General features: G+C 46.6%; 1 protein-coding gene across 1 annotated transcript in view; it reads left to right on the forward strand.

Moving 5' to 3' along the window:
- Positions 1 to 25,864, forward strand: part of ITPR1 (inositol 1,4,5-trisphosphate receptor type 1) — a 161,515-nt gene that overhangs the window by 16,008 nt on the left and 119,643 nt on the right. The window contains exon 3 of the mRNA XM_054639984.2: positions 2,263 to 2,333. Coding sequence (XP_054495959.1) covers positions 2,263 to 2,333 — 71 coding nt within the window. The remainder of the gene's footprint in view (positions 1 to 2,262; positions 2,334 to 25,864) is intronic.

Below are 25,864 nucleotides of genomic sequence, written 5' to 3' on the forward strand. Positions count from 1 at the left end.
AGTAAGTAGGGTTGGTCGAATAGTATTTGGCAAATGTATTTGACAAATTTCCCAGGTCCTGGTCAAATATGCCACGTGCACTGTGCAGCCCTGGATCAGCTGTGTGACGGGCCAAATACTATCTGCTGAACACTGGCAACATGAGTTATCCTCTACAGCTGCCTATTGTTTCTCTTCCCAGTCCTGGAGCGAGTTTGGCAGTAAATAACTGCAGGCCAAGTAGAAAGTTGTTCTGCCATGTGGATCCCATGCAGTGCATGATGAACAGTATGCAGTGGCTGTGGCTTCTGAGGGCATTGCTGAGCAGATGTTTTTCACCATGGCTGGTCCTTGTGGACATGACAGGCCCCAAGCACGTGTGTTTGCTGGGCTTGATGAGATGTTCTCATGGCAGGCGTAAGGACCCCTCTGTGTTCAGGCCTCCTCTTTGATTTGGTTAGTGCTGTTTTAAGGTAACTGCATTATATAATGGCCACATATCTCTGAGCCTAATTTAAGCCAGAAATCCTAATTGCTATGTGAAACATGAAATGCATTATCATCTTAATAAGCCTCTGTAATCAAATTAGTTTTGTCCCATATTTAATTTAGTCTTTGTCCTGGAGAAAATTAAAGCAGCAAAGGCAAGATTTGGTGTAATTGTCCTCCAGCCCATGTGGAGTTTTGACAGTCTGATGTCATAACGATGTGTAATGACTTGTTATGTGGTTCCTGAAGGTTGAGGAGCAGATACCACTCACTCTACATTCTAATGCTGTCCTAAATCTCTGAAGAGTGTTCCTATTGAATATTCCTATGACATGTTGCTTAATCAGAACTTGACTCTTGCTGTTTCCCAGACTCAGTGCTGTCATCATGATGATTACTGGTGTACAATCTATCCTCTTTCGTGTTTCTCACTCTGGAAAATTTTCCTCTTACTAGTTTGGGAAGTTCCTCTTTATTTTCAACCTAATCTCAGATGAGAGGGATGCATTGCACTGAGATTATCTGTATGGGATGATCAGAGTAACCTATTTCCTGGATATTTTTGGCCCTTTGTTCGCCAGAAGCAGGTACTTCAGCTCAAATGTTAATACCATTCATGCTGGAGCACCTATATATAAATATATATATATATATATATAGTACTGAGTAGGGAGAAAATCCATGGGGAAAAAGCAATTCACTCTGAATGTTTGCATATGCAAATCTTAGATGCATAAAACTGTTGAGCCCTCTTAATTTCTCTGATCTCTTAATTTTCATGCACTTCCTTATTTTCTCTAATTGTTGTCTGAAGATGCTCCCTGCATGTGAGCAGCCTCTGCAAGGAACAACTCTCATATTCTAGGTCTCAGTCTTCCTCCAGTTGATTCTGCATGAGAATGGACCTCTCAAACCTTTGACCTTGGAGTTTTACTTTCTACGTTTGTGTAGAAAGCCTCTTTGACAGATTGGTTGTAAGGGGCCAAATTGAGTCATTTAGGATCAAATCAAGCCCCAAAGTGTTTGGTTACAGGTGCAATTTTCCAGTTTGGGAAAAGCCCAATTCCACCTTGATCCAAAGCTGCTCAGGCAGAGCAGTGGGAACAGGGGCTTCCTACCTATTCCCTTTATTCTGTGGGATTTCAGCTGACCCTGTTGTGCAGGGACAGACAGCTCTGTCCTGGCATTCCCTCTTGGAATCTCTTGGTTTTGCTTGTCCAGCTCCCCTTCTTCCTGGCAGAACAGGAGGAGGTTGGCTCAATCCCTCAGCTCACCTGGTGAGCAGGAGGGTCCATTTGTGCCTTTCTTTCTCTCAGGAGTCAATTTTTATTGTGGCAGCGACTCTTCCTGCCATTTCTTAATACTTGAGGGCTCACAGGGTCAGTGTCCACTTTGCATAGCTGCCATATTTTCCTGTTCTCTATTCATACAAACACATTTGCAGCGTGACTCAAATCTGTCCAAGAGGCAGGAGCTGTCCTGAGGCTGTCTGTCACCTCCCTAGAATATGGGCTGTTCTGTCTGCACCTCGAGCAGGGCACATAAGGATGATGCAGAACACAGGAGCAATGACTTATTTATTGTCCCACCTACCAGGAGCAAAGCTCTGGGCAACAGTAATAATTAGCTGCATGCTTCTTAGAAAGACCTGGCATAAGTTGGCATTTGGGGAATGTCTTCTGCTGAAGTGGCCACTCGGATGAAATATTGCAAGTGAACGACTTTGGTTTTGTTGGCGAGGATGGAGGGGGCAGCAGGGGATGGGATCTCACTTCACTGCTCATTTCTTTGCAGCCTTGTGGATGATCGGTGTGTGGTACAGCCAGAAGCAGGTGATCTTAACAACCCACCCAAAAAATTCAGAGGTAAGTTTGTCAGACAGCTCCTTACCCTTCTGCCTAGAAATGGTTCTTTGCTTTGTGCTGTGCTCTGTAACAATTTCTGACCTCTGTGCTTTCTGTGGCATATTTTAGTGTCATCTTCTTCCATGGATGGCAACCCACGAGGAAAAATGTGTGTGGTGAATGTCTGTGGTGGTTTAACCTGAGTCAGCCCCACCCAGGGGGATGGCAGAGAGAACTGGGAGAGGAAGAGTGTTCAGATAAAGCAGTTCAGTAGATAAAGGAGCAGCTTCAGCCAGCAGCAAGGCAGAAGAGTGCATTGATTCCCCATTTCCCATGGGCAGGCAGGTGCTGGGCCAAGACAAATGCCACCTCTGCAGCACTGCCAGCTCTGTGTGCTGCTGTCATGGGCTTGGCTGTGCCCCCAGCCCTCACAGGGAGGTGGGGAGCAGAGATCTGCTCAGTGTAACTGAAACACCCCTGTGCTAGCCACAAATCCAAAATGTGGCTCTACCAGCTACTGCAAGGAAAATTAACTCTGTCCCAGCCAAACAGGAATGAAGAAAGCTGTGTGAGGGGATGGGGTTGAGGTTGTCAGTTGTTTGCTTTTCAGATCTATCCAAATGTTCACAGTCCCTAGGAATTTAATTTCTTTTTCTCCATTCTATCACACCTTCTTTCTAATTACCCAGTACCAAACCTCAGGGAGGAGGAAAATAGAAAGGAGCAAGTGTTAGCCACAACTATTATCTGACCTAATTTGATATGAGCTACCTTGGGCTTTGCTTTCATTCTGCCAGGAAACTTATGCTCAGTGATAAGAAATTAGTGCTCTGCTTTTCAGTTTGGCAAGGGCTGACTTGTTCAAGAAAGGCCTCAGACAAGAAGAGAAGCACTCACTGGGATTTTGTTTGCAAAGACCTCGAATTCTTTTTCTCACCCCTGGGTTGCATCTTTCACCCAGAGGATAACTCAGCCAAATATTCTACAATTTTGGTCTGGATTTTATTGTTTCAGGTGTAGCAGCACCTGTGCCTTGTTTCTTTGGGTGAATCTGTTTCCTTGGTTATGCTTTGCCTTTATCAGGGTCTCAGAATCACCATAATTCTCTTCAGGTTTGGCCAGAACTGCAGGTGATTGCCCTTGAACATCGTGTACAGTCTGTACTGCTGGTTTTTGCTTGCTGTTATTTGGGTGGTTCTGGGGTTTTTTTGCCATGACACGATGTCACATATAATGAAGCTCTCCTTTTAAAATATTGCTGAAGTCTGTGAGCTCTTGTTGGTTTTTCTCCCTTTTTCCTGGAAAACTGAAGAGCTGATAATTGAAATACCAAAGAGGCAACCTGGGGAAGGTTCAGCATTCAGTGGTAAGCTCTCCAAGAAAGAACAATGTTGTTATGTGAAGCAGAGCCTTGACTTTTGAGGCGTTCTTGATGTTAAAATTGTATGGAAGAATAAAAGCAGATTTGACTGAGACTGCTGGGTGCAGAGGGAGGCGGAGGGAGAGACAGAGAGAGAGGAAAGAATGAGAAAAAGGCAATTCTTGCTAGCACAGTTTAGGAACTGCAAGTACAGAGAGACATTTGTCTGACATAAAACACCGTGGTTAGACATTGTAAATGTTCTCATATTACTTATAATTTATACAGGGAGAAAGAATGGTGTGAACCTTTTCCAACCTTTGTAGTTACTTCAGTGAAGCTTTCATGGGGAGGTTTATGCTTAATGGTAAACGGCAACAAAAGCCATAAAATTTTAGCAGGCTTTTCTCTTATTTATACACATACTTTGTAAGTGTAGTCTGAGATAAAATGCTTTCTGTGATAAATATGTTCAGAAGAAGTAATTGTGGAGTTTATCACCTCATCCTCACCAGAAATGGAAAATACTCCATTTTTATGTAGCAGGGTGGGGCTTGGAGCAGCCTGGGCTAGGGGAGGGTGTCCCTGCCATGGCAGGGGCTGGAAGGGGCTGAGGTTTGAGGTCCCTTCCAGCCCAAGCCATCCTGGGAATCATGCTGGCCATCACAGCAGCTGCAGGCCTGAGGACTGGTGTCAGGCACTGGTTCACATTCATTATGAAGCAATGTTCTGAAATCTTCTTGGAACAAGAAGAAAATGAATCAAATGGAAGTGACTTGGATTGTCCCCTTACAGAGGACTGGGTAACACTGCTGTGGTTCTGTGACTTGCTTTATGTCCCTGTGCTCCAAGGTGTCCAGGTGCAGGTCAGTTCCCTCTGGGAGGGACCCTGAGCCTGTCACCTTTGGCCCAGCTTGGGGATCTTCTTTTTGGTACCATTTTTTTGAGAAGTCATTCTGAGCTTCTTAGAGCAGCTCTGTCCTCTGTGGGCAGATGTAAAACTGTTGTAAATACAAATTTCATGCTTAATCAACGTGAGGAGAGATCTCTAGAAGCAAGATTGTCTGCTTAGATATGCATAGATGATTCCAAGAAAATTCAGTGTGAAACTCAAGCCTGTCTATCCAGTGGCAGAATGAATCCACCCTGCTTTTTCCCCTAACCACAGGTGCTTCAGGTTGTAAAAAGTCATGTTGCCAGGGCTACATTTAATCCCTTGCATCTGGTGGCAGCAGCAAGGCCCTGCTCCAGAGGGTGGGGGATTTTCTTTCCTCTTCAGCCCCTTGAAATGGAGCAGAGCTGCTGTGCACAGAGAGGGGGTGTGTGCACCACCCCTGTGCCTGCAGAGAGGGATTTGGCAGCAGCGCCTAAATGTGAGTATGTTCTGTCAGTAAACACTGCTAACCTGCTGCTGGTGTGAAAATAGCCCTGCCTGAGGAATGTGTTCCTAAAAACAGCCCCTTCCCAGCTGAGCTGGGGTTTGTGTGCTGGGAAATCACTGCTTGGAGGCACAGAGGGAACCTGGGAGTGAGTGTGGTGGGGCAGGAGGATGGGCTGGAGCTGGAGGGATGGAAGGAGCAGAGGCATCCTGGGGACACCAGCACTGCCTTTGGTGACAGAAGTGGTGGGAAAAGCTGGCTGGCAGATGGAGCTGGTGCTGGGGAGCCCTGGAAAGGGTGAGGGGCAAGAGGCAGCTGAGAGTCAGAGAGGGGGTGATGTTCAGGGCTGGAGTGTGGAGAAAAAGTGCAAAGGGGATGGTTGGTAAAAGTGCAAAGGGGATTGTTGGTAAAAGTGCAAAGGGGATTGTTGGTAAAAGTGCAAAGGGGATTGTTGGTAAAAGTGCAAAGGGGATTGTTGGTAAAAGTGCAAAGGGGATTGTTGGTAAAAGTGCAAAGGGGATTGTTGGTAAAAGAAGTGCAAAGGGGATTGTTGGTAAAAGAAGTGCAAAGGGGATGGTTGGTAAAAGTGCAAAGGGGATGGTTGGTAAAAGTGCAAAGGGGATGGTGGGTAAAAGAAGTGCAAAGGGGACGGTTTAAAAAAGAAAAAAGAATCCCTGCATTATTAGATGGAAAAAAGTGAAGTGCTGGAGTTGGAAAGAGCTCCAGAAGAAGGTAGTGCAGCACACTCGAGTTCCTGTGAGTGTTTACCTGCAGTTATTTCACGTGTTAAATGCCGTGGTGCCTCTAGGTCATTAAAATATTCATTTGATCAGTGGAAGGTGTGAAGGCTGATTCTTTTTCTTGCTATTTTCCATCCCAAGCAGAATTATTTAGCACCTGAGGTCAGTGGTTTGAGGTTGGATGGCAATTATGGTCTAAGATTTCAGTGGATTTTTTTTTTATTCTGGCTTTCTGTGTCCACTTTAAATGCAGTGGTTTGGGTGTGTTTGGGTTTTTTTTCAAGTACAGCATTTCTCTAGCCCTTTGTGCCTCCAGTTCCAGACAATTCAAAAGTCCTCTAAAATTGCTTTTCAAAATGTGAAGACTGAAGAGTGCATTCATTAGTGTTTTTTTAAAATAATGTTAATATGCAAAAGAAGGGTTTTTTTACTTAACTGTTGTAAATGTGCTGTGTACAGATGAGATTCCTGAAAGAAATCCTACTTGTGTGAGTCTCCAAAAAAAAGAAAGAGTGTGACATTCCCTTAGTTATCTGCACTTCTTTAAACAGAAAAGACATTTAGTGTTTTTATGAAGCTCTAATTGCCATAGCTGAAGAGGGGCTATAAATGAATTTCCTTTGAACGTGCATGGATTGATGTGGGAAATGTGAACTGGAGCTGACCCTCGGCTGGGCTGGAATCTCCACTGGAAATCATTCCTGCTGCAACACACACACAGTTCCTTATTCTGCAGGTGCCACCCAGCCCTGCCCTGGTGCAGGAGCTGCAGCAGAGCCCAGGGCTGGAGGTTTGGTGTGGAGCTGCTGCTCTGTGCTTTCAGTGAGCAGGACTGGGCATTTGCAGAGGTTTATCTGTGTTCTTTGGTGTGGAGCTGCTGCTCTGTGCTTTCAGTGAGCAGGACTGGGCATTTGCAGGGGTTTATCTGTGTTCATTGGTGCTGGAGCTGCTGCTCTGTGCTCTCACTGAGCAGGACTGGGCATTTGCAGAGGTTTATTTGTGTTCATTGGTGCTGGAGCTGCTGCTCTGTGCTCTCAGGGACATGGACTGGGCATTTGCAGGGGTTTATTTGTGTTCTTTGGTGCTGGAGCTGCTGCTCTGTGCTCTCAGTGAGCAGGACTGGGCATTTGCAGAGGTTTATGTGTGTTCTTTGGTGCTGGAGCTGCTGCTCTGTGCTCTCAGGGACATGGACTGGGCATTTGCAGAGGTTTATTTGTGTTCTTTGGTGCTGGAGCACAGCCCTGCACCGAGCCAAACGTGTTTGTTTAATGCAAGACACTGCTACTACAGCAAAACAGTCTGGCTGACAGGCTTCTCAGGAAATTCCTTACAGCTCTTTATTTGGGATGCAGAGCTGTCTGCCAGCCTTCCAGCAGCTCTGCAATAGCTGCTGGAAACTCTGGCAAAAAGGGCACTCACTGGGTTAATTTGTCCAGCAGCTCCCTCCTTCCAGAACATTGTTTTAGTAGTTGCTGGGCAACACTCTTTTTTTGGCAAGATGTTCAAGGAATGAACCCATATCTTAGACTTAAAATACCCTCATGGCGAAGCAGAAGAGGAGTAGTTCAAATTCTGTTTGTTCTTTTGATCCTAATCCACGCTGTGCTCCTGTGGCTGCTGCCTCTGCAGGTGTTGGGGGCCAGGCCTGGGGGCTCAGCCTGGGAGCTGCAGCGGGGGGAGCTCCCCAGGCAGCTTTAATTTATAATGATGTGGCTATAAAAACTGAATTTAGTGTGGCTCATGGAATGGATTGAGTTGGAAGGGACTTTATATTTCATCCAGTGCCAGCCCTGCCATGGCAGGGACACCTTCCACTGTCCCAGGCTGCTCCAACCTGGCCTTGGGCACTGCCAGGGATCTGGGGCAGCCACAGCTGTGCCAGGGCATGCCCGCCCTCCCAGACAACAATTCCTTCCAATATCCACAGTTTTGATGGGTGTTCTTGAGTTATCCCTGTGCTCAGCCCTGATGAAGTCAATCTGCTTCTCCCTGGCAGAAATGGTTTCTATTTTATCCTTCACAGCTTTGCCATCACTGATATGAAGCCTCCCCACTCCTGCTTTGTGCTGAATGAAGGAAACTCCATATGAAGGAAAAATATGAAGGAAATCTGTGATTCATGCAGGTCTGCTGGAGGCTCTGCCATTCTGTTGCACACATACACATTATTTACCCTTATTTAGCCAGGGCAAGCTTGTTTATGCTTGGGCATTAGGGCTGAGATTAGGGATTCTTTCAGCTGGAGGGTCACAGAGTTAATTTTCCCAAACACTTCTGAAAATTAAAAATCAAGCTAAAACAAATAGCCAGGTCCCTCTGCCTGTTAGTTTTGGAGGAGTATGAGAGCAAATAGTGCCCTTTGGGTTGCTTCAGTGCCACCCCTGCGTTCATCAGGAGTTTTCTGTGGGATCAGGATCAGCCTGAGGCTCCTGTGAGCAGCCTTGAATCCTGGTGCTCTCCATGCACACTTTTCCTGGTCTGCTGTGGTGAAAGGGATGATATCAGCTTCTTAAACTCTGATGTGAAGTAGCCTGAGTTGTTTGACTCTCTCAGCTGAGTTGGAGTGGGTGTTCTGCAGAGGTTTGAGCTGGAACAGGATGGGATAGAGCTGAGCTGCACAGCCAGGTCTGGGCTTCCTTTCCCTCTGAACATGGAGTTTCTAATGCTGCTGAAATGCTTGGCTGCATTCAGTATTAAAGTGCCTGGGTTCCTTTAAGGAATATTTAAACTGGAGTCTAAATATGGCTTCTTTTTCTCCCTCTGATAGTAGCAGTTCAAATAGCAGGATTTGTTTTCCATGCAGGAAGCAGAACTTTTGGGAGTGCCTGAGCGCTGAGGCCAAAGCCTTCTTGCAGAGACATCCATCACTTGCAATAGAAACTCCTTTCCAATTTTGAGATGTCCAAGTCAGATTAAAATGCCTGTGCTGTATACCAGAAGTAGAAAGTGGAGCATAATAGTGAATAACCACTTAAACCAACTTCTGTTTTACAGCCAAACACCATAAAAAGAAAAAAGATGCCTCTTACCCCCCTTTCAGAATGAGTAAAAATCAAAATAAGAAGTGTAAAATCAAAGTAAGTTGTTTTAAGTTGTTTGATGGAAAAGAAAAATGACAAAAATACAGTCTGTTGTTGTGCCTGTATTTTTTAATTCAAAATTGAAGCATTGAGCATTTTGAGTAAAAAAAAAAATCTTTCAGTCTTGCTGAATTAGGATGTAGTTAAATCTAAAATACATTTTGCTGCCTTGATGAGGAATCTTTCAGTATTTATAGAGCTGCACTAGAAAACTGCCAACTGCTTGTATGCATTTGAATTTGCTGCCCTTTATAAGATGAAGAAATCCTGAATCCTGCCTCTGAATTGTGAAACTTTAGCCCACTGCAGCCTACGTGCAAGCAGATGTTGGGGACAATTGCCACTGCAGCATTTAGATATTTTAAAAAAGCTGGGAAGTTGGAAGTGTTGCTTTTCCATGCAAATACAAAAGTTTGCTTTGTATCTGCCTAGGCTTGGGGATGCCCTGGTTGGGGGGATGCAGGAATCCAAGGGAAGGTTGGTTGGGGTGTTTTTATTGTGGAGAGTGAATTGGAAAGCTGGTTTTATTTCATTTCCCACATCTCTTGCAGTGGTTCCTTACTGGCCTGTGAAGCCAGACAAGTTTGTGGGAAATTATTTGTGGTGGAGTTCCAGGCTATCCCAAAGACATCCTGACTCTGTGGTGCTTTGTTACCCAGAGCAGCTGTGGCCAGGCTGGATGGTTCCTGGACACTGGGAGGTGTCCTTGCCATGGCAGGCTGGGAATGGGGTGAGCTTTAAGGTCCCTTCCACCCCAAACCCTGCAGGGGTTCTGTGCTGATGTGCTTAGCAGAGAGAAATGATGATTACTGAGTGATTCCTGGTGCTCAGGATTTTGTCTGTGTCCCGCTGATGGGCGCTGAGATGGGTGGGGAGGGTCTGTGTGGCACAGATCAAGAGGGTCTGAGCAGCTTGGTGTGACAGCTGGGGACAGAGGAGGGGCTGGCTCTGGGGCACAGGCACTGGCTGGGCTGTTTCCCTGCAATTCTGTTCCCAAACAGCTGTCTGCCAACCTGTGGGCTCCAAGAGCTTTCATCTGGGATGTCTGCATGGAGATGAAGGCAGAGCAAAGCCCCTTTGAAACAGAAAGTGCCATTAATATGCATAACTGGAACACTGTGTGAAACCCAATCTGTTGGTTCAGGTACAGCAGAGGAAGGATGGGGATTTAATTTATTATTTTCTTTCTCCTGGGGAGAAGTTTGATGTGTCCCTCTGCAAATGAGGGTGGCAGTTCCATCCTGACGTGTCCCTGTGTGGGACAAGGGGGGGTTGACTGTGCCCAAAACTGAAGAAATAAACAAAATGCTCTTTTGAGCACTCATTCTTTCTCAGCTCTTGCAGGTCTGAGGCTTTTCCCCGTGGAAAGCTCAGGGTATTTCAGGTAGGATCGAGGAAGGGATTGCCAAAAAGCAGTGCTGAGCTATTAAGTAGAGCAGTTGTGTTAATAAACCTGGTCCCAACCTTGTAGACAAAAGAATACTGTGGCTTTGTTGCCATAGTTTCAGTGCAAAATCTGACCTTAGCTACAATAACATTCAGTTAGAAAGAACTAGCTAATCAGTTTTCTAAAATTAGTGTGTTCCCTAGTACATAAGCCAGTATGAACAGGATATTTAATGAAATATTATACTTAGTCACAAGAGCCCAAGGGAGTGAAATGCCTTGATGAATTGTGGGGGTGGGGTGACATTGGTGCCTATCTTTTAATATAGCAAAGTTATTAAAATTTGTGGCTTGCTTAATATTTAGAGTAGTCAAGTGTGTTCCTCTGTGCACCCCATCAGTTGTGCCCTGTTCTTTTGAGAGGCTCTCAGGGTCTGTTCTGTGAGCTGGCAGGATTGAGGTGCTGGGGAGCCTCAGCAATCCCAGGCACTTCCAGAGGACCTTCAGGTGAAGCTCAGGGTGGGAGTTGTGTTTGCTGCCAGCACGGGCTCTGCTCTGCAGAGGAAGGAGCCTCACTCCTTCAGAAGGATGCAGACAGATGGATCATGCCATCAATTGTGTGGAAAAACCTTCTGTGTGTGAGGACAGGAGTCCCCCAGGTGCTGGGAACATCTTGAGCTGTACATCCATTATCTGAAGTGCTGAGAGCCTCAGGTGAGGTGTGGGGTGTAAAATCCTGCTGGCAGCCCAGAACACCTCTGAGGTGCATTTATTGTGCCCAGGCTCACTGACCTGGCCCTGGATGAGGTTTTATCCAACTCTGGTAACCTGGAGCCAAAGATTTGTTTCTTTGCAGTACAGGAGTTGTGATGAATTATTGTTTTCTTCTGTGCAAGCTGGTTATTTGGGCATAAATATAAAAAATACAGAATAGGCAAGGCTGGGGTGGGAGGCTGGGTGGGCTGTCTGTTCTTCACTTCTGTTGGTGTTTTTGGAGCTATGTTCACCTGCTGTTGGGTGCTTGAAGACACCAAAATACACAGGGCAAGTTTTTTTAGGCAAGAATCATCTAAATGATGCTTCCCACTTTGGTGGGAGCTTTTGGAATTTAATGGCCAATGAATTAAAATTATCAGTGGATCATCAGCTCTTGTGGCAGGGCTTTGTAGCTGAGGTTAGAAGTGCTTGTATTCAGTCTAAAGCAGCTGCAGTTCCCTTGAAGACATTCCCAGGCCTTAGCTGTGGGCTGTGCTGGGTGTGTGGGAGCACAAACATTTGGTGCCAAACACACTCAGGTTTGGTTCAGAACAGCATTTGCAGCTTGGAAGTGCTGACACTTGCAGCACTGAGCCTCAGGCACAGCCTCCTGGCTCCCCTTGGCTTGATGGTGCTGATGAGCACCCAGGGAAGGTGTGATCCGTGCTCCTGGAGCCTCCAGTTCACACCTAGATTTGCATGTTGATGCTTCAGGAGTTTTGTTTTTAGGTCTGCCTTTCCCAGTAAGCTTTAGGGAGCCACATCTGGCCTCTCAACCTTTTTCCCCTTGACATGTCTCTGTGGCCAGGTGTGATTTCTTCTCATCCCTTGCCTTGCTGTGGTTGTGAGGGGTTTGGTTGCTCAGAAGGAGCAGGTGAATCCCTGGGACACCCCTGTGTCAAGCTTCTCAGTCTGTTCTGTGTCATCTCCTTTCTCTTGCTTTTAGGGCACAATGAGGTTCTGTGCTGCTTGCAGCAGCAGGAATTATACTAAAAACCTCAATTATTTTACTTAGAAAATAAGGCTTTATACTTCAAAACTAGTCACAGTTCATAAGTATTTTCAGTTTAGGTTATTTACTTGCAAAGACAAGAGATCAATATGCCAAGTACCCATATCAAGGAGGCCCTGCAGGTGCTGTGTCCAAGTGCCACATGGAAGTCATTAGTCCAAGAGGAACCCAACCCAGAAGTTAAATAATTTCCCTTCTGATTTTCTGGGCAGCATGTTCCTCACTGAGGAAGAGTCCTGGCTGCAGTGGTGATGTCTCAGGGAGGTGAAGCTGTGAGTGCTTGTGTTTGAGAGCAGTCAGGAGAGTGGAGAGGCTGCCAGCAGAGCCAGCCATGAAATGTGCTGTGAGGGACTGCAGACCTTGCCAGGTGTCCTCAGCAAGCCCCCTGTGCCCCTCACAGCTGCCTCCCTTCCCACCCTGCTGGGGATGGGATGTTCTGCCCTTCTCCTTGCAGGATCTGGAGTCATCCTTCAGCATGAAGGGTGGTGTTTCATGTGTCAGCACCTGAGTGGGATCCCTCTCCTCCAGCACCTCCTGCTGCATTCTTCACATTGCTGGCTGCAGAGCCAGGTGCCAGTGCTGATCTGTCAAGCTCCTGCTCGTTTGGGGCCTGAGTGTATAAAAACCTCCAGTCTTTCCTGCCTGACTCGAAAGTTTGTGATCCAAACTCCAGGAAACAAGTGAGCTGTTGGTGAAGGTTCTTGTCTCTGAAAACTGCTTTGCATGGTTTTGCCATCCTGAGAGGAATTTGCTGCTTTGAGGTCAGTCTTGAAAAGCACCTGACTGGATCTTGAGGAATAAACTGTTTGTTTCCTTGCTTTGGCAAGTGGCTGGCTGGGGGTAGGGAGCTGAAAAAATCCTGGATTAGCTTTAGTGGCCCCTGACAGATGTGTAGAAGAAGCCTTATGTCTCACATGAGCATGGAAACACCAGAATAGCCATTACAGGTTGACACTGACTGCAGTGTGCCTTGAAAATTTTATTCTGATGAACAACTGTTCAGTCAGAGAGGAGCTCGAGGGACTTGTGTGTTAGGGCTAACACTTCTTCATTCCTAATTTGTGAAAATAGTCAGCAGTGAGGCCTCAGTGTTGGCAATGAGCATCTGTTTTGGTTATGTAATGTACAGAAGTTCAGTGGAAACATAACTCCTTGTGTTGTGGTTGAAGAGCCTTTGTGTAGCTCTCAGTGAGATGTTCAGAGGAAGAAATCTCCTGCAAGCAGAGAAACCATGACAGTGCTGAGAACACTGCCACAGGATCCTCCCCTGCCTGAACCAGAACAAATGATGCCTGAGCTGGGTTTTACTGAGGATACAGAGCTGTGCTATGCAGGAGCAATCTGGTAGCACTTGGACCTTGCATTCAGTGAATGTCAACCCTTTTATTTGTCGAGGTTAAAAATTATACAAGGAAAAAATAAACACAGAACTTGCAGGCATGAGGAAGTGAGGGAGCTGGATGAGGGAGCAGCCATCCTGAAAAGGAAAAAATCTGAGCTAGAGCTGCAAAAATGCCTTCCCTCCCTTTGGAGCAGCACGTGATCTCCAGGCAGCACCAGTTGGCTTTGAGCAGCCCCAGGGGCAGAGGTTGGGGCTGGTGGTGGCCCAAACCTCTGGGAGCCAGTCCAAAGGGGCTGGTTTGGGCTGGGGATTCCAGCCCTCAGCTGCTCCTGCTGCCCTAAAGCTGTGCTTTATTGTCAGAGAAAAGGAATAAATCTCAGCATTATTGGAGTGTGAGCAGCAGCAGTGGGGAGAGAAGGGAGAGTTCAGTCCTGTCTGAAGGGGAGGACAGGAGCAGGGAGGGCTGAGCTGGGTGTTCCTGGGGTGCTTTCCCAAACCCCTCCCAAAAGCAGGAATTGCAGTGCTGATCTGGCAAAAGCTCCACTCCCAGCTTTGATTTCCAGCACCAAGTGCTGGATCTGTGCTGCTGCCTGGTCACAAATGGCTTCAGCACAGAGCCTTGCTCAGCCAGGGGCATTGCCAGGGACATTTCACTGGGTTTTTATGGAAAAATTTTTATGGCATCCACGTGCCTTTGACTTCTTGCTCATGTCTTAACACCAGGATTGAGCAAAGAGGCTTTTGGAGCCTTTGGTGCAGCTTTACTGGGGGTAGTGTTGACTTACTTTGTTCTGCCCTTCACAAGTGCATTTTCCTTGTTGATTGGAAAGCAAATCATGTCCCCTGTTTAGGTGATGGCCACAGAACCTGCTCAGAAATGGAGGTTCTGTAAGAGTGACTCGATCACCACATTTTCCTGGGCAATGAGAATTGTGTGTTTGCTCCAGGAACATTGGGCACTATTATGGGATGGTGGCTCTGTAGGGATCCTCCCCTGATGCAAAGTGCATCCTCAGTAAATAGGAATGGCAGCACCCTGAGCTCCTGCCTTGGGGACTGGAGGTAAATCTGAAGGCAATATAGATTTTACAAATAACATTCTTGGTTGGCATTGACAAGCTTTAAAATAAGTGAAGAATTTTTCCTCCCACTCCCTGTCAGGCAGATGGCCTTGGTCATGAAAAATGACAATGAGGAGAGGATCCTTCAAATATGATCTATAAGATTTAATCCCAAATATAATTTTTTCCATATGCAGCCTGTCATGTGCTGCAAGTTTTTGTGTTCTGAGATGATTTGGGCAACTTGACAGATGATAATTCTGCATTGGGATCAGAATTTGCCTGCAGAGAACTCTGGGTTTTAACAGCTTATTTGTATTCAGTCTCCTTACAGGTTCATGTGTATATTTCTGTATGTATATGTAAACAAATAAACATTGTAGGAGAAAGGAATACAACATAGAGAGATGATTTTATGTTTAATTGTAGCAGCTTATGCTCTGAATATCCACTAATACTTCACAGCACATCTTTTTAATTTTAATATCACGGTTGACATTTAATTTGTAGTTTTTATCTGATGCAAAAATACCGAAGAAGGATGTGTTTTCATGTTTATTTTTTAGTCTTTAGGTGCAGTTACCTTGAAAGATCAGAAGGCATCACCACAGCTGCTCAGTGTTCCCAGTCCTCAGTGCTGAGCAATATTGGGAGGACCTTGAAGGCAGAGGAGTAGCAGGGAGAGCTGTAAAGGGAAGAAATGTGATTTAATCTGTGCCTTTATGCAGTGTTTGATTGAGAGGGAAGCCCTGCAGCTGTGCTGAGGCTGAGCTCTTTCAGGATGTGTTTCCAGAGGGGTGTCACAATTCCCTGGGCTGCCTCTGCACCCACTAAATGGAGAGGGGGGGTTGTGGAAGGATGGGAGGAGAAATCTTAGCAAGGTTTTGAGATGTGGGGTCCACATGGAGTTCTTATTCTTCTCACTAATGAGTAAAACAATGTTCAGAATCGAACAGGAGAAATATTCTGTTCTTCCAGCTTCTCCATGAATCCCTTACTGAGGAAAAAATATGAAAATATCCAAGTTTTTCATTTTTTGAAATTCAGAAGCACATCCCAAAACCTTAGAGAAAAAGTAAAGTTCTTTGGGGGGAAAAAACCCCATAAAAATGGGTTCTTGTTTTCAGGCCATTTCCAGGGACAGGGGATTTTTCTGAGCAGAAATTCTTTCCTTTGAGCTTTCTGTGTTATTTTCCTACCTGATGTCTGCATAGATTTGTGCTGTACTGAGGATCCTTCCCCAAGGTTTGCTCCTGCCTAAAACCAGAAGAGGTTTGGGGGAGCCCCCTGCATCTCACACTGAATTAATTCCATCTTGCTGTACCTTGTGTTCCCTCCAGGTATTTGCACTGTTTGCATTTGCTGTTCTCTTTCTTGTACCTTTGCTGGATTTGTCTGTCTGCACTGGCTTTTTAGAAGTCTGCTCAGCCTGGTCCTTGCTCTGATGTTTAATGCAGGATTGAAGTTAAACATTGTGTTGGGAGCTTGATATCAAAGTCTTCAAAAACCAAAAATAAAAGGGGGAAAAAAGTGTGAAGTAAAGAAGCTGCAGCCTTAGACTGAAAAACTCAGGAACTTTAAAAGAAAAACTTTTATCTGTCAGAGATTTTGAAGTGCCTGTCACTTCATGTTCCTTCCTTCAGTCCTGGTGGAGGCTCATTTCAGAAACCCACAGTGACTCAGCTACTTTGAATATCTGTTGTGTGGCGCGTGTTGGAAGCTCCCAGAGTTTCTCCCGCCTCCAAATGTGGTTTTTATTGGTGGATAATCCACTGGCAGTATCTTGTGCACTGTGCTAATTTAAACCGCACTTCCAATATTTAGATTTTTACAGTGTAAAAGGCATAGTAGTGCCCTGATATTGGTGAGTAGAAAGGAGAATGTTTGTTTATAAATAATTATCATTTTTCAAGTGTAAAGGTAAGCTTACCCAGATTTTTGTTCCAGATGAATGCTGAGCTCCTCTGTACAGCACTAAATGTCCTCGAGGGTGAGATTTGCCTTGTGCTGTTTTATGTCCTCAAGCTCTTTGGGAGTGGTGTGGAGAGAGTTGGTTCTGGACAGAGCTGCTGCTGAAGCAGTCAGGTCACCTAGTGAGAGTTTCTCAATGTGTCAGAGGAACTTTTGAGCAGGTCCTGAGTAAATACACACAAACCAGAGCAGGTCCTGAGTAAATGCACACAGACCAGAGCGGATCCTGAGTAAGTGCACACAGACCAGAGCGGATCCTGAGTAAATGCACACAGACCAGAGCATTTCCTGAGTAAATACACACAAACCAGAGCAGGTCCTGAGTAAATACACACAGACCAGAGCGGATCCTGAGCAAATACAAACCAGAGTGGATCCTGAGCAAATACAAACCAGAGCGGATCCTGAGCAAATACAAACCAGAGCGGATCCTGAGTAAATACAAACAGACCAGAGCGGATCCTGAGTAAGTACACACAGACCAGAGCGGATCCTGAGCAAATACAAACCAGAGTGGATCCCGAGTAAATACACACAGACCAGAGCGGATCCTGAGCAAATACAGACCAGAGCGGATCCTGAGCAAATACAGACCAGAGCGGATCCTGAGTAAATGCAGACCAGAGCGGATCCTGAGTAAATGCACACAGACCAGAGCGGATCCTGAGTAAATACAAACCAGAGCAGATCCTGAGTAAATACAAACCAGAGCAGACCCCGAGTAAATGCACACAGACCAGAGCGGATCCCGAGTAAATACACACAGACCAGAGCGGATCCTGAGTAAATGCACACAGACCAGAGCGGATCCTGAGTAAATGCACACAGACCAGAGCGGATCCTGAGTAAATACACACAGACCAGAGCGGATCCTGAGTAAATACAAACCAGAGCGGATCCTGAGTAAATACACACAGACCAGAGCGGATCCTGAGTAAATACACACAGACCAGAGCGGATCCTGAGTAAATGCACACAGACCAGAGCGGATCCTGAGTAAATACAAACCAGAGCGGATCCTGAGTAAATGCACACAGACCAGAGCGGATCCTGAGTAAATGCACACAGACCAGAGCGGATCCTGAGTAAATGCACACAGACCAGAGCGGATCCCGAGTAAATACACACAGACCAGAGCGGATCCCGAGTAAATAACACAGACCAGAGCGGATCCCGAGTAAATAACACAGACCAGAGCGGATCCTGAGTAAATGCAAACCAGAGTGGATCCTGAGTAAATACACACAGACCAGAGCGGATCCTGAGTAAATACACACAGACCAGAGCAGATCCTGAGTAAGTACACACAGACCAGAGCTAGTGGAGTGTACAGGAAGGAGCCACGTAGCTGTGGTCAGGCTGCAAGAACCTTTTAATCCCTGTTTAACACTCCTGAGGATGGCAGGGATAGGTGATAGGACTGGCTATTTGTGATGGTTGGGAGAGGAAGGTGCCCAGTGGAATAACTCAGGCGTGGCTCTGCAGGAATTCTCCATCCATCTGTGCTGGAGCTCTGACAGGCTCCTGGGAGGGCTCGCTGTGCTGGGTGCCACCTCCAGCTGCCAGCTGTGGCTTTTGGGGCTCACATGGAGCCAGTCCCACCTCTGGCTGTAGTTGACACAAGGGCTGAGGTGCTGCCCTGGCTGTGCAGCCGCTCCTGGTGCCCGCTGTGCTGAGCTCTCAGCGCTCATCCCTGCTCCTCTCCCGCATCTCCCCTGTGCAGGAAGGGTTGCCATGGAGGAGAGCGTGGGGTGGGAGTAGGCAGGAGCAGCTGCCTGGGGGCACCGGGGGAGGATCCTCCAGCGAGGCTGCTCCTGCAGGCAATCCTGGGAATTCGTGCTGTCCAGAGCTCCGTGCAGCCCTTGAGGAGAGCCCACATGGGCTGTGGGGAAGGGTGTGAGCAAAGTGGCTTTCCCTGCACTGCTCAGGAGGGAGGAGGTGACAACATCATGGGCATGGTGGCCTTCATGGCCCTTTGGGTTTAGTCAAGTTCCTTGTCCACCCTGTGTGCATTTCTGCACTGTTTAAGCTGATTTTAAAAGAGACTGGACATGGCTCTCAGTGCCAAGGTGTAGTTGGTGAGGAGGTGTCTGCTCATAGGCTGGACTTGATCTCAAAGGTCTTTTCCAGCCTAGTTCATTCTGTGACTCTGCCCCTTCAAGGATGTGCGGAACAACTCTGTTACTGTCTTTGAAAGTCCTCTGCAAATTTTTAATCTATTACTTTGAAAGTCCTCTTTTTAATCTAGCAAAGTTTTTAATCTAGCAAAAGGGTGTTCTGATGGATGGGGAACTGACGGATCCATCTGCTCCATCACAGTGGGTTTATCAACAGTTTCAGTTTAAATATTTTTAGTGAAAAAGTTGATTTGTGTATGTAACAGGCATATGGCTTAAGGCTTGTACTCAGCAGCTGTTTGGGTGTATTTATTAGGAAAAGCACCACGCAGGGGTGTTTGGTAAGAAAATCTTGTTCTCTGGGGCGAGGTTGGGGTGTGTGCAGTCACTCAGAATCCACGAGCAGCCCGGGAGTGCAGGCTGGAAGCTCTCTCAGTTCAGCGGTCATTTGTGCCCCCAGACGTGGGACTCGGTGTCTGGGAGTGTGGGCAAGCTGATGACAACTTTCCAGACATGTTACATCCAAGAAATGGAGATAATGTGCATGCAAACTGTCACACTTGGCAGTGTCTGTAGTAGTGCAGCTCAGGGCTGGAGCAGCAAACCTGTTCCATCCCTGTGTGCTGTTCTGTGCCTGCTCGGAGCTGCTGTCACCCTTCAGCCTCAGTATTGTCCTGTAAAAAATACAGGATTATTCTCACATGTCATGGAAGAGATTTGGCTCAGCAACTGCTCTGCAGTGCACGTGGTTCTCCAGCAGCTCATCTGCTTCTCCTCAAATACAGAGGTTTTGTCACATTTTTAACCATGCCTGCAGTGGCTTCACCTTGTAAAAAAAGCCTTCAAAGCTTTTGGAATGAGCCACAGGGGAAATCTGCACAGTGCAAGTGCTGCCACAGGGCACCAGTGACACTTGTGTTCATTAGTGGTTCTCTGTTTCTGCAAGGGCTGGAGATCATGGAAATACAATTCACTGAGTTGGTGCCAGCCAATATCTTTTCTTTGGACCCTTAATCCTTTCCTGAAGAAGTTTTTCATCTCACTTGCGTGTAGTATCTAAGTGCTCCTTAATAAAAAAGAATGGATTTGTTCTGCAAATCCCTGAGGTGCAGTTTGTGTATGTGATGGAAAGTGGCAGACTTCTGGAATGTTTTCAATGAACAGAGAGAAGGCACAGGTGGGATCGTGAAGTTCACCTTTAAAAGTCCAGAGACTTGGCAGACAATTTTACCTTGTTGTTCCTAGTGATGTCCTCTTCACAGCAGCTCAGTAAAATGGGAAATACATGTGGAAAGTCCCAAGTGCTTATCCAGACTGAAAAGCTCAGGAAACTGCAGATAATCAGCTTTCACATCTTTTTCATGTAGTTTTTTTTTTGGGTTTTTTATATAACTTCCTTGTCCTCAGATGTTTTAAGGGGAATTTGTGTTCTGTTTGTGCCATTTATCTTGGAATAAGGTTCAGATATTTCATCAGGACAGTTTGCACTTTGCATGATGGAGCCTTTGGATAACATCAATTGTCTGGGTTTCATTTGGGATTTGCTGAAACAGTTATTTCTGAATCTATTTTTTTTTTTTTTTTGAGCACCTCTAATACCAAGGACACTGCAATCCAGATTTCATAACTTGTGTCTGGTTTATCATGTGGGAGTTGCTTGTTGGATTGAGAGGTTGAGAATCTTGTTTTTTCCCAAAGGTTGGAATTGTGGGTAAAAATTATTCCTGTGGTCATCAGGTGAGTAACACAGCCTGGTGCTGCCTCGTGCTGCTGCAGTTTTCCTCTGGAGTCATAAATCTGGGAAGCCTTGTTTGAAATCTCCTCTGGGGGAGAGCTGGCAGGGGCACTGAGGGTGCCAGGGCTGGATTTTGGGGGCTGGAACAGCAAGTGCCACCATAGGGCTGCAGTGGCACCGCTCAGGTGTGCTGAAGTTCTGAGAGCTCCCCTCAATTTACAGCAGAGCCAGAGAGGGCTCCAGGAGCTTTTGGGGTGCTCCAGCCTGGCTGTGGGACCAGCAGGGCTGGGTCCTTCTGTGGGGCTAAATTTGAGTGTGGCTGCCTTGGCCCTGTGTCTCCATTTCAGGCTTTCACCTCCTGCTCTGTGCCTCTGTCCTGCTCTGCAGACCCTCAGCTGTTAATTGATATTATCAAATCCGTGGCACAGAATCAGATTTTCTTGGTTGCTTCTGCTGTTCCTGAATGCCAGGATTTTCTGCAGAAAAGGAAAATTCTTCTGAAACCTGATTGAATTAGTCTGAAACCTGAAATCAAGGCTCAAAACTGGTGTAGATCTGGAAGCAGAGACTGGACCACCTGACACAACCAGAAAACAGTTCTAATGCAATTATGATACAATTAATGATTGGAAATAAAGACAGTAATTGAAACAAATGGAGGAAGAGAACGGAAAGGAGCAGACAGTGCTAAGAGGAGATTTCAGTTCATTTTTGTGAACTTTGAAGGTTATTTCTTCTTGGAGGCTACTGGCAGGGGTGGTGTTTGTGAGCCAGGACGACTCTGTGCTGACTCTGGGTGGATGTGAGTGTAGGATGCTTTCAGTGGTGCAGCTGGTGTTATTTAATAATTCTCCCAGCCCATCCATCACTTCTCAATCCAGCATTCTCCCTCCCTGATTCATGTGTGATCATTGTGTCAGTAAGGCAGCCTGAAAATGGCTGAAAACAGTGAAAATACCTAATTATTGTTCTTTGTGGAAAAGGAAGTTTTTAAATAGCTGTAGCACAAAGCAGCCTGAATACATTTATTTTCTGTGGAGTTTTCAGGCACACACACACAGGACATTCTTTTCACTGAGTGTTTTTGTCTCCTGGATTTCAGGGCAGTAAGGGGGGAGGCATTGTCAGCACCTAAACCAAGACGACTTTGCTTTGTAGTTGCACGTGGAGTTAAAGAAGTGAATCTTGTGGTTTGCTTTGCAGGTGTGTTTTAACTCCTTGGCTTATCCTGGGAAGTTTTGGTGTTCCTGGGGGCTCTTACAGCCTGTTCTCCTCAGCTGTGACAAACCAAGGAGCCAGAGAAGCTGCTCTGTCTGTTGGAAAATAGACACCAAGTTAACAGAGTGTTTATTTCTGCAGAAGGCTCACACTGGGAGCGTGGATGAAACATCCCTGAGATGGATGAGAGCGTGTTCCGCTTCTTTTGCTGGAAGACAATGAGCCAGTAGAGCAGGCAGAAATAAATTGAATTACATCCATGCGTTTAAAAAAGAGAGAGGAAAACAACAGCTCAGCTGAAGTTGAAAAAGGAGCAGTTTCTGCTCAGCAGCTCTGTGTTTGTGCTTGTGTGGAAGCACTTGGGCAGCTCCATGCAGCAGGTGAATTGCATCCCTGTGGGACACACAGACATCCCCAGGATCTGGGGTTTTCCTTGCAGGCTTTGTCTTAAGCTGCCCCAGGGAAATTTGGGTTAGATGTTAGCAAAAAGGCTTTTACAGAAAGGGTGATAAAGTTCTGGAGTGGCCTGCCTGGGGAGTCCCCCTCCCTGGGTGTGTTTAACAAAGCCTGGATGTGGCACTGGGTGCCAGGGTTCAGTTGAGGTGTTGGGGCTGGGTTGGACTCGATGCTCCTGATGGTCTCTTCCAGCCTGGTCCTTGTGTGTCTCTCAGGTGCTTCAGGAGATGGCAGGAGCCCCTGGGTGTCTCTCACAGCCTCTGGGGTTGGTGTTTGCAGTGGCAGCCCTGCGCTGCCGGCCCCACAGGCCCAGGGACGGTACCCCAAGGGGGGTACCCCTGCAGGCCCATGCTGGCAGGCTCTGCTCCCGCCCAGGCCCAGGGAGCGTTTGCTGTTCCCCTCTGCAGTGCAGCCCAGCGGGGCTGGCTGCCTCCCATCCCTGCCTGCCTCAGCTGCGGATCCAGCCCGGCTCCGCTGCCTTGGCTCCCGCCGCTCGCTGCCCTTATTTGGTAACGCACAGCTCTGAGCTCTGCCTGCAAGGGGCTCTTTTACTGCTTTAGGGACTATTTTCCACTTTCATTTTTGATCTCTAAAGCCGTGGATTGTGTTTCAGCAGCGGTGCTGGCACAGCTTAACTCCTAAGTGCCGTCAGACTGGAATATTGTGCTTTTTAGAAGTGCTTGGCTGTTTTGCTCTCCGCTTTGCTGCTGCAGAGGCAATATATGGCAGCACTTGTGTTTATGGGGTATATACACCTTGTCAGCATAACCTGCTTATTAAAATGACTTCCAGAGTGCATCCTTCAGTGCTGGGATTACGTTCTGGAGGCCAGGTTTTAATTAGCTGTGTGATTTGTTGGCGTTTTCCGTGCTGTGTTCCCAGGAGGGGAAGCGGCGCCCAGCGCCAGAGCGAGCTTGGACAGATTGAGCTGCATCACTTGCTAGGGCTCAGCAGAGCATCTCTGGGCCCCTGCCAGAGAGGATGGGGACTGTTTAAAGTGGAGAGAAGGGAGAGGCCTTCGGGAGGTGGAAGACTCGAGTCCGGCAGTAGAAAGGAAGGAATCAGACTTTCAGACTCAGAGCAGATGTGGGCAGGGGTGTTGTGCTGGGTTTGCAGCATGGCCGAGCAGCAGGACTCTGCTCTGCTCAGCTCCAGGGTGTTGTTTCCTAGAGTTAAGGCAGGCCTGGGTTTTTTGCATTTATCTTTGCTTTATTAAGCCAGTTTCTGGAAGGCTGAGTGTCTGTGGCAGCTCAAAGCTCCTGGGTGCTGCCCATGTCTGCCCACAGTGTTGGTCACAGCTGGCTGTGCTCTGTGAGCTCTGCAGAGGAGACACCAGCTCAGAATTCACTCAGAATCTGTCCAAGACTGCTCTCAGTTGGCTCATCCAGAGAGAAGGAGGGTGGGCACGTGGCAGTGCGATAGGGAAGGATCCACGGTGTGGGAACTGTGGTTAGAAAAGAAAGTGTCAGTGCTGTGCTGTGACAAACAGTGCAGTTGCTGCCTTGGAAAATACAGAAAAAGAAGCGTTGCTAAAACCCAGTAATTATTTTTTCCAATTTTGCTTTCTGGCAGAGCCCCAAGTGAAGTTTCTTGTACTTCCAGAAAGGTTTGAGTGAAAATCCAGCAGGGAAATGGGCAGGAAGGCCCCTGACCAGTCTTGCATCTTGGTAGATGTGGGACAGAGGAGCCTGCAGGTACTGCTGGGAGAGGGAGAAGTTCTCTTCTGCCATGTCCATGTTCATTTTTACAGATTCCTGCAATTTTTACAGATTCCATGGCAGGAATCTGTAAAAATGAACGGGTTAGATACAGAAATAGTGGAGTGCTGGAAGGGATCCCTTCAGGTGTTATGCCAGGAGTGGAGCTGATTCTGCCCTTGGAAGGGAGGGATGAGCTGAGCAATCTCTCCAGGGGGCTCCCACCCCTGTGAACCTGCATTTGGGATTCTGCAGGAGGCAGTGGGCTGGCAGTTCAGGAGGGCAGCACCTGGTGCAGAGGGAGAGAAACAAATAAAGCAATTCAGGAAAAGGATCCCAAGCGCTTCATTAGCTCAAGAAAAATTGAAGCACTAAATTCAATTTTATTATTTCTTCCATTCTTCCAAGCAAGACCTCAATAATATTATCAAATATTTATTTAATCTCCCTACATATTTTTTTGGCAATGCAGTTTTTCTTGAAGCCAAATCCATTTAAGAGCTGGAAATGGAGTTGCTTTATTGAACAGCTGAAAAATTTGCCTTTTCTCTTGCGTGATGCTGTGGCGGCTCATTCCTTGAGAAACACACACGAAATGTTTTTAAATAGAAGTGACTTTTATTATGCTGTTCAGTCAGCTCTGTCTAATAGCAGAGCAGTATTCTTTCCATGCTGGTCAACACTGATGCTTCCAGAGGGGGTTTGAAATTTGATCTTCCTTGTTCTTCCTGTGCTCAGACTGTCCAAGCTTTCCCTGCCTCCTGCCCCCACTTCCTGCCCTGTTTTCAGCAGGAACTTTCCTCCGGAAAAGAAGCAGCAAGTGAAGAAGCAAATGTGAGAGTGAAATCCAAGGGGTGAGCAGCCAAAATTCAATGAAATTCAGCCAGAAAATAAATATGCTTTGGCTTACTGCCAGGGTGAAGTGTAATCTGAAAAGACCCAAAGATGTTGAGGAGGGAATGTCACAGGGTTCCTGTCCTGAGAATTGTGGTGGTGTCTCACAGGGAGGTTTGTCATGGAAACTATTGAAATGGAGATTGGGAATGGCTTCCTGGGTCAAGGATCCAGCTCTCAGGCTGGGACAAAGGCTGGAGCCACAACAATGTGGCTTCTGCAACTCCTGTGACATTAGTTTGCTGAATTCCCTTCCTATAAAGTACGAATCCTTCTCCTTGTGTGTAAAAATTGATTTTCTGTGCTTATGAGGGAGAGAAAGGGATGGCCTTTCAATTTGTCCAGGTGACCTCTTATTCAGGGTTTCTTTTCATGCTGGACCAGAGATGGAGCTGAGGTAAGACAGAAACCCTCAGTGGGACCAGCAGCTTCCTTGGGATCCTGGGTTAGCTCTCATTAATGTGTGCAGCTCTGAACCCCTCACTTGAGGGGTTTTTCCTCTCTTTTCCTCTCTCCTCAACACGGAGAGATATTTTTTTTCCTGACTTGGTTCTGTTATTAGCCAGGAGCCATCAAGGTGCTTTGATGATTTATAAAGAGATTATTCTAAAGTAGCTTCTCCTGGTTGAAGTTACCCATTGTGTCCATAAATGAGGCTGCACCTTAATGCTCCCAGGAGTCCTGGTGCACTCACTGTGTCCTTAGCAGCTTTCTCTGGGGGAACTTGCTGTGCTTTGCCATCTCAGATCTCTTGTAGCCAGTGCTGCCCATCCAGGAACACATTATCCATTGTGATGGCAAGGAGAGGAATGGTTTTAGGAATGGTTTTCTTGCTTTTTTAGCCTGAATGGATGTCAGATGGGATATGGTGTAGTTCAATCAGTGGGGTTTTGGGTTTTTTTCCTTTCTACTTGTGCTGCTCTCCCTTCTGGCTCTGTGTTTTCACCCAGCATCTTCCCTCAGTACCAGAGATAGAAAAAAGCATCTGGTCTTTCCTGCAAATGTTTCCTTTTGGAACTGCCTGTGTATCCAGTGTCTAAATATTTCTCTCTTTTCGAGTAGCAGTTTTCTTTTTGAAGGAGACCAAAGAGGTTACGTGTAGAAATAAAACAAACACTGGTGTGTTCTGAACTCTTTGGAGCACAAGGTGTTTACTTAAAGGTGCATTTCTCAGGTCAGCTTTAGCAGACATTGATATTCAGTGTCCAGCTCTCAGGTGGATAATTTTTCTCTCTCTGAAATCTCTGCTCAGTCTTCTCCTTTTGCTTTGATACCTCAGCTCCAAGTTAATAACAATTACATTATTTCCTGTGTTGTTACAGCTTGAACAAATGAAGCAGCAATTCCC

This window comes from Agelaius phoeniceus, chromosome 11 (genome assembly GCF_051311805.1).
Source record: "Agelaius phoeniceus isolate bAgePho1 chromosome 11, bAgePho1.hap1, whole genome shotgun sequence".
Taxonomy (NCBI): Eukaryota; Metazoa; Chordata; class Aves; order Passeriformes; family Icteridae; genus Agelaius; species Agelaius phoeniceus.